Source organism: Stegastes partitus, unplaced genomic scaffold (genome assembly GCF_000690725.1).
Source record: "Stegastes partitus isolate 25-593 unplaced genomic scaffold, Stegastes_partitus-1.0.2 Scaffold1431, whole genome shotgun sequence".
NCBI classification, from domain to species: Eukaryota; Metazoa; Chordata; class Actinopteri; family Pomacentridae; genus Stegastes; species Stegastes partitus.
In genome coordinates, this window is record NW_007579162.1 from 53965 (window position 1) to 63184 (window position 9220).

General features: G+C 36.2%; 1 protein-coding gene across 1 annotated transcript in view; it reads left to right on the forward strand.

Moving 5' to 3' along the window:
* The first annotated feature begins 3283 nt into the window (after positions 1-3283).
* The window catches only part of LOC103370468 (serine/threonine-protein kinase Sgk1-like), a 10141-nt gene continuing 4204 nt past the window's right edge, over positions 3284-9220 (forward strand). The window contains exons 1-7 of the mRNA XM_008299534.1: positions 3284-3293; positions 6828-6987; positions 7244-7319; positions 7430-7502; positions 7598-7623; positions 8772-8829; positions 8909-8992. Of these exons, the coding sequence (XP_008297756.1) occupies positions 6921-6987; positions 7244-7319; positions 7430-7502; positions 7598-7623; positions 8772-8829; positions 8909-8992 (384 nt within the window). The 5' untranslated portion in view covers positions 3284-3293; positions 6828-6920. The remainder of the gene's footprint in view (positions 3294-6827; positions 6988-7243; positions 7320-7429; positions 7503-7597; positions 7624-8771; positions 8830-8908; positions 8993-9220) is intronic.

Here is a 9220-nt window from a genome sequence, read left to right on the forward strand (position 1 = left end):
TGTTGGCATTGTGTGTATTTTTGAGGTCATTTTGCATCATATTGTAGCCATACTGTGTGTCCTGTAGGTATTTTCTGTGTTTTGTGGTCATATCGTGTCTCTGTATACCTACTTTGTGTCTTTTGTAGCCATATAGTGTGTATTTTTGTGGCCATTTTGTGTCTCTTTGTAACTATTTTGTGCATATTTTTGCGGTCATTTTGTGTTCTTATACTTATTTTGTTTGTTTTGTGGTATTTTGTGTCACTTTATAGCCATTTTGTCCATCTTTGTGTCTGTTTATAGCCAGTTTGTGTGTCTTTGTGGTTATTTTCATAACTGTTTGTAGCCATTTGGGTCTCTTTTTGCATTTCGTGTGTTTTGTGATCATTTTGCATCTTCTTGCAGCCATTTTTGTGTCTTTTGAGGTTATTTTGTTTCTCTTTAAGGTCAGTTTAATTTTTCTTGAGCTCCTATTGTGTCTCTTTGTGTTTTGAAATGTGATTTGTAACAGCATCTGTTGTTGTTCATGTTGCAATGACGTTGGAGTTTCCCGCAGTGAGGCGGCTTCAGGGAAGATAAACACCAGTGGAAACTTACAAGCCCACAATTATTCCTCATCATGCCAAATTTAGATTTATGCTCATTTTTATTTGATCATTAGCTTTCTACTGACTGGAAATAGAAAACAAAAACACAGTAAATGATGCGTAAACGATGTTAATGATGAATTTTGATTTTTTTTTTTTTTACATATTTAAAACTAAAACTATAATGTCAAAATTATTCATACCCCCAGAAACTGTGGTGGGGATGTGATGCTTTGGGGGTATTTGTATGTATTTAAACCTTTATATAAACTCACATTTAATCATTTGTAGCTCTGTGCGGTTCATGATCGTGGCACTAATGAGTGAAGCCTAAAACTAAATTCATCACGACATCTTTGTATGAAATATTAGCCGCAGACATCATTTAACTTAAAAGAGGACCAATTTTAAACATCTTAAGATGAAACAGATGTGAGGTAGAAAATATGCAGCTTCACTCCAACAGCTTCATGCAAAAATGATTTGACACCTGATCTGAATAAAAATCTTTCACATCCACAGATGCAGCTAATCCTGATTTTATTCACTGAGTTCTCTGTTGATTCTTTGTTCAGTTATTTAGTCGATAACGTGTCACTTTTTTCCTCTAAATTGCTCTTTTTATCCAACAAATAATGCAAAACCTAAAGATACTGAATTTATAACACCACTGAACAGGCAAATGAAACATTTTTGTTGCAAAAATTTAAGAAATAATGACAAATATCAACATTTCTGCTGATTAATCAATAGTTCACCAACATTAAATAAAGGGTTGACTGTGTTTTCTTTAGATGACAAACTTCTATAATTGGTTTCTGATATCAAACTGGTTTGACTGGAATAAAAGCTGCAATGTGCTGTTTTTTCAGCTTTTAATGTATGATGTAAATCCTCATAAAAATGAGAGAAAGCGTCGTTCTGCTTCACAGGTTCCTCTGGTTTGTTGTCACCATCTGCAGGACGCATGACGAACTGCTGCAGCGTCGGCGTCACGCTGTTAAAAATCTACAGTATGCAAGAGTCACAGCTGGTGGTCTGACCTGTAACAGCCGGACATAAAGTTTTAACAGCCTTTACTTCAGATTATTTAACACACAGATGCAAAGGTACGTCTGATGTGACTCCAGTTTAGAGATTTATACATTCATGATGTTTTTTATAGACTGAAAAAGCGTGAAAATCCTTTCTGATGCTAAAACTCAGACCAGACACATTATGATTTAAAAAGCAAATAAATAAAAATTTGCATCTGAAAATCAACGCCAGTGTCAGTTTAATTAGCAGGATGTTTGTTGGCATCTTTTTGCAGCCTTTTCGTGGCTCTTTGTGCTCATTTTTCTGTCTGTTGAAGGTATTTTTCAGCTTTTTGAGTGTCTTTTTGGTCATTGTGCTTCTTTTATAGACATGTTCTACGTCTCTGTGGTCATTTTGTGTCTTTTCAGCCATTTTCTGTTGCTTCGTGGTCATTTCGTGTCTCCTTGAGGTCACAGTAATTCGCAAATTGGCAAAAAAAAGTAGGTTTTCTTAAAAGAATTTAAAGTTTTAATTGTTATTTTATACTAGACATATTAGACAGAAATTTAATGTCAGTTTTTGTAATTGTACTGATAGAAGAAAAAAAAAGCCATAAAATTACAGATTTGAAGTGTAGGTTCAAAATAAATTTTAAATTTAAAATTACAGACAGTAAGGATCAACAATCAGGGAGGGATATTTTAGCAACAGTTTTTATGTTTAAAAAAAGTTTCTGGATGATTTCGGATGTTATTTTGCATTAGACACCTAAATTCACGTCTATTTTGGCTTTCTAACATAAATGACGGATACCTACACGGGTATATAAAATGAAATGATGCTGTATACATATAACAGGATGTATATTAACAGTATTTAACTTGAATTTAGTGGTTTCATCTTTACATTTGCATATTTTCTTCTTCTTTCTTCTTTCTTCTTCTTCTGTGAAAGTTACAGGATTTTTTTTAGCATTATATTTGCATTGGACAATTTAACTGTCTATTTATCTTCACTGTCTATTTTTGCAATTTTATGATTTTTTTTAATGTGTGTTTCAAAAATAAAGGAAAAATTCTTGAACATTCAAAGAAAAAAAACTTGTAAATTAAAGATTTGTATGCATTTTTTTACAGTGCAGGTTCAAATGAACTTATAATGAACAGCAGCGAGGAGCAACCACGAGGGAGGAACTCTATGTTTCCACAATAACTTCTGAAAACCTGCTTCTTCAACATGAACCTGCTGAGAATGAGCGTGGCCTGCTGAGACTAACCCGACCAGAGACTCGTCCCGATGATCCGCTCGCTGGGTTTCCTCCTGCAGGAATCCTGGGAGTCGTGTTCAGCGTCACCTGTTGCATTCCAGCGGAACCAGCTCTGGCTGGTCTCCAGTGGGCCGGAGCACCGGGGCAGACTGGTTCACCGGGGGGTGACTGGGTGAGGTTTCTTCTCTCCCCCTCTGTAACCGGAAGAAACCTCCCCCGGCCTGCCAGCTCAGATCAGCTTTCTGCAGAGACACTCTGAACCCTGCAGCTCCACATTTAGACGCTGCCACGAACTTGGAGTTATTTCAGTATCTGCACTTCATGTTCCATTTATTAGATTCACACCCTCTTATGTTGCATTCCTCTGTTTATTGCTCATTTCCACTCTCAGAGAACTCCAGTAAACTGTTGGACTTTCGCCGAATTACGTACCTTGTGTTGTTCTTTTTTTTTTTTTTTTGCTGCTTCAGCTACATGCACCAGTTTTTGGATTTCTTCTTGAGTTCTTAATTTAATTTATAGTCTCTCACATAAGAATGTGTTTACCACCAGCTGTGCCAGACTCACACTCTTTTCTATTTCCATTCATTATTATATAACCACACACTGAAGTCAAATTTCAATTATGCAATTCAGCTCCCAACAGAATAATCAGGACTTTTAATGTCACAATGTCTGAAATGTCTGTAAAGGATCAAGAAGGCAGCCAGAAAGAATACGCTGAGAATATGTGGAGTATTGTGACACCAAAATGATTGGCAATTATCTGTAAAACAATATTTTTTACTGCCAAATACAGTGAAATAATGCAAAATGTTGTCCCGTTTCTCTTTCTAGAAAACATGTAAATTAATTCTTATCTGTGTGATTTTACTATAATTTATATTTCTAACTTATATATATATATACTTTGTTCAAATAACAGCAATTATGTATAAAACAATGAGATTTCAGTGGATTTAAAAACAGTAAATCACGACAATTTTACAGTCACATTTTGTAAAGAACAAATTATCATTTGCAAAAATAGAGATTGTTGATGTGATGTTATTCACAATTTTGGCCTGTTTCTTCATGGATAACATGCAAATTAATATTTATACATATGTTAATATTTTCTGTGATTTGACAACATTTTTAAAATAACAGTTAAAAAACTTTTTTTTAATCTCCAATTTTCAATCCTCATACGTGTTTTTTTCTGACAATAAATATGTGTAAAATAACAATGTCTATGCTGATGTGAATACAGTAAAAGTAGTGTGATTTTATGGTCAAATGTAGGAAAAGAACAAATTACTTTTTGTAAAAGTACAGATTTTTGATGGGGACATTTTTTTCTGGTTGGTTTCTTTTTTCCCAGACAGTGTGAACATTAATATTTTTTTCTGTGTTTTTACTAGATATTTTCTGTAATTTTTCATTCCTTAATATACATAATTTGAATTTCTAATAATGGTGAATATCAATCTTTTTCTGATGCAAATATGGTATAATTGTGTAATTTTACAGTCAAACATTACAAAAGAACAAATTACTATTTGTGAAATAAAAAGACAGATTGTTGACACTGACATTATTTACAATTTTGACTTTTTTTTTTACAGATAACATGCAAATTAATATTTCTACGCATTTTATTATTTTCTGCGAGTTTACTAAATATTTACTGTAACATAACAAAACAGGGAAAATCTGTAAAATAGCTGTTAAACAACACATTTACAATTTACAACATTTAATATATGTTTTTTTAAAACAAATATCTGTATCATTACATTTTTTTTGCAGATTTAAATACAGTTTTAAAAAGGTGAAATTTTATGTTCAAATGTAGGAAAAGAACAAATTACTTTTTGTAAAATTGCAGATTTTAATGTGAATAATATTTACAATGGAAATTTTTTTTCTAAAATTACAGATTAGGGCCTATTTTTTATGCGTCAATTTACATGGAAATTCATACTTTTTAGCTGTAAATGAACAAAACAGGTAAACTCTGTAGAAAAATACTAAATTGTTTAAAATATTACAGTTAAAAGGTGCTTTTAAAAAACTGAAGTTTCTTCAGGTGCAGCCAGGAAATGCCGCAGTCGTACGTGATGAGCATGAAACTGGGTCTGCAGACGTGCAGGACGGGCTGCCGACATCTCAGACATGCTGCCGACACGAGACGACGCGTGCTGTCATGTAGTCACACGTGTCGTGAAGTTTCCATGACCCACTAACTATCTTTAGGTTCAAACAGGAACCGTGTCCCTCCTCAGAAAAGACGTACGTGCACCGACTCTCGGTGTATGTTTGAAATGCGCCCAAACGTGACGTGAAGCAGCGCGTTAATGTGTCCTAAATAACTGTTAGAGATGATGTCTCGTTCTACATACTGTACATCTGGGCGAAGACACAACTATGCAGTGCATGTCCTGCTGCTGCTGGTATTCAGGCCTCCTCCTGACTGGAAAACGTGATGGAGAGCCCAGATCTGTGATAAACAAGAGTTCACGAAGGTTTATTTATATGACACCTTATCATACACAGCAGTTAAAGATAAGAATGAAGATGTAAACACGGTGACGGTTGGATCTGAGGTACTTCATTCACTGACTGACCCTGAGGGAAGCATCCAGTTCCACATTTCACATGTCACTGTGCTGCATTCAAGTCCCAGTGCAAACAAACCCAACAGCTGTTCAGCTTCTTTCCTTCTGTTTTCACTGTAAGAAAGTGACACACATCAGCTCGACCACGAGGTAGGACCGCTACCTGCACAGGTAAGCTCAAAATATAACTTAAACCCATGCAAAATTTGGTTTAATTTGGCTACCATGACAAAGACTTCAGTGATGCTTAATGACCCCCAAACTAGAGACCAAGTTCATGAAACAAGCTGAGATTGACAAGAACCGTGTTCTTATGTGTCAATGGCATCTGTAGCATCCATCCATCCATCCATCCATCCATCATCTATACACCGCTTTATCCTCACTAGGGTCGTGGAGGGGTGGAATCTATCCCTGACGCTGACTCAGGGTGAAGGCAGGGGACACCTGGACAGGTCACCAGTCTATCACAGGGCTACACTTAGAGACAGACAACCAAGCACACTCACATTCACACCTATGGACAATTTAGAATCACCAATTAACCTCAACATGTTTTTGGACTGTGTGGGAGGAAGCCGGAGAACCCGGAGAGAACCCACGCTGCACGGGGAGAACATGGAGACTCCACGCAGAAAGATCCTGGTGTCCTCACCGGGACGCGAACCGGCGACCTTCTTGCTGTGAGGTGACAGTGCTAACCACTGAGCCACCTTGCAGCCCCCATATGTATAAACTAAAAGTAATATCAGCATAGGGACTAATCTCCGCTGTAGTTATGTTATTATTGATTGATAACAAGAAGATAAGAACATAATTCAAAATTTGCATCCTTGCATGAATCCTCCTTTAAGATCGACACAAAGAGGAACAAACTCCCACTAGAGACATGCAGAAAGACTGTTAGCAACGAGAACAGCTGCTGGATTCATTTCTGAGAAAAAGTTTGAATAATTCTGAACATAAAAAAAAAAAAAAAAATAGATAAACTCATCATTAGCACGTCCAACACAATGTCTTACTGACTTTTGTTTGTTATTTTTAGCCAAAAGAAACCGATTTGTGACACAAAAATTCACTATAAATCAAAATTTGGGATAAATTGGGGTGAATCATTTCCTGTTTAATTGCACTAAAACGTTCTCTATAGATCCACTTACGTCACTGTGCCTGACTTGGTTCAAAGTTATTAGAACACTGATACTATCTATAACCCAGCAGCGAGCGCCACTGTCCCAGATACTGTATCAGCTGCTGACTTGGAGAAACTAATCAAGCCTGCAGGGGTTAGTCAGCACCGGCATGCTATGCACGGTTCTGACATCTCCCAGGGTGCTTGAACGCAGCCTTGCCGGTACTACTGCTGTCTTTAAGTGAGCTGCAGGACAGTGGAGGCTGAGATCAGCGCTGTGGACAGCTGCCTGCCCTCTCACACTGGGATTTACTCCATAAAACCAGTTCATCCAAATGACTGGGACTCAAGAGGAGCCGATGACTTACGCGAAAATGAGAGGACTCGTGTCGTTTCTCTCAGGTAAGGACAGAAGTTATCAGTTTAATTTGGGGGAAAAAGTGTCTAATATGGGAATAAAGTGGGAGTAAAAATATTACATTAGAATAATTCATCAAGGTTTGGTCTCTCTGAAACAGTAAAAATGAAAATCAAGACATTTGTTCAAGCACCAGATATAGTTCCAGTAGTTTCATAACTTCAGTAAAGTCGTTAGCTGAGTAAATCCAGCTGCTCGTGTCTTATGTAAGCCACTAACCTCCTGCTTGTCTTACAACAGCTCTGCTCAAGGGGAAGAAAACTGGCTTCAGCGACTTCTTACACAAACTCGTCTCCAGTCAGAAGCTCTGCCAACAGTGAGTTCAGCAAAAAAGAAAAAAAAAATCTGATTTCTTTTAGCAGCTTTTTTCTTTTTCTTTTTTGATTTAAATCTCATAAAATAAACTTTCCTGTTCTGCATTTGAAGCCTGGACGCTCAGAAAGTCCTGCGGCGCCAAAGTAAGCTGAGGAAAGAGAAGAAGGAGGAGAAATCATCTCTGGTGAGGTTTTTTGAAAAAGAAAAAAAAAGTTTGTGCTGGGTGTTGACAGGAGATGAAACTGGATCTGACCTCCTGACCGTCTTCTCTTTCCTCAGAGCTCAGCCAACGCTCAGACCTCACAGTAAGTCACAAAAGTGTCCTGACAGGAGAAAGGTTTGGCTTCGCTGTGAAGAAGTTGTCTCAGTTATTGTTAACTGGTCATTATGACGGTCACATTACTGCATCACTTACAACACGGAGCGAGTCGGAGCTGCATGCAGTCACATTAACAGAAAGACAAGACAGCATGCTTCAGCAGCAACATGGGTCCAAAAACATCCCAGAGAGCAAGTTTGAAATCACAAATCTACTCTCTCATTCACTTTGCTTTACAACTTCACATCTTTACCAACTAAAACGTCCAGGTTTGAACAAACAGCAGCTGAAGTTTATAGTTTGTTGCTGTTCAGAAGTTTTTCCTCTGAGTTTATTAAAAACCTGCAGCAGGATCCATAAAATGAGAGTCCTGCATATGTTCTGGTCTTATTGTAGCTCACTCGTTTTAATTTTTTGGTCATGTATCGTACTCATATCTCATTGCTTTTCTATCAGGCGCTGCATTTATATCTATTCTCATGTAATCTAGTTTTTAAGCAGTTTGTGGCTCAAGAATTTCCTTCAGGATGAATAAAGTTCTGTATCATCCTGTCAATGTGCAAAGAACTACAGCAGCAATTTCATTAATTATGTGTATTTAGAAATGATTTTCGACACAGAGACAGGAGGGATCAGGATCTATCAGCAGGCATGAACGTTATTTTTTAACTATTTAGGAAATTCTGTTTTAAAAAATTCAAATGAATAAATAAATGTTAAAAAAATAAAATAAAATAAAAAATCTAGCACCAATGGCAATGTTAAAAAAAACAATTTTAAATGTTTAAAAAGGTGAAAAAAACCCAGCAATATCTATAAAATAATACAATTTGGACCTTTTTTTTTTTTTTTACAGGCAACATGAAAATAATACCTGTTTTCAGTGATTTTTCTGTAATTTAACAAAACAGAAAAATTGCAAAATCACAAAATAATTCACCGTATTTCAGTACTTGATATAATTTGTTCTGTTATTAACAGTTTAATGAAGCAGCAATGTGGCTATCCCCTGTTTAAAGTGTAGTTTTTTGTGTTTATTTAATTTGACAGTGTGATTGTCTCGTTTCCGATATCTGATTAAAATGCTATAAAGCTCTTTGTGGTTTTGAGACGTGCTCTCGTTATGTTCACCAGAATGAAACCGTCAGACTTTGACTACCTCAAAGTTATCGGCACAGGAAGCTTTGGAAAGGTGAGCATGCTTTATTCTTTATTCTTGTTGTGTTTTACTGGTGCTCCAACGTTAAATGTAAAAAGTCCGATTTGTGCAGGTGCTGCTGGCAAAACACAGAAAACAAGGAGGTTACTACGCCGTGAAAGTGCTGAAGAAGAAGATGATCGTCAAGAGGAAAGAGGTTGGTGGTCAATTCATCTCTCTGTTTCTTTATCCCCAAAAAATGTATTAAAGCAGCAAAGGTGCTGGAAAAAATCTGGCTCAAAAAAAACTGTGAAAATCACAGAAAATATTTGCAAAATAAGATTTATAATTTTTTTTTTTAGCAGTTATACTAAATACAGTTAAATTTAAAAAAAAAAAAAAAAAAAAAGGACTGTATATTTATATTCACAAGTTGTCAAACAAA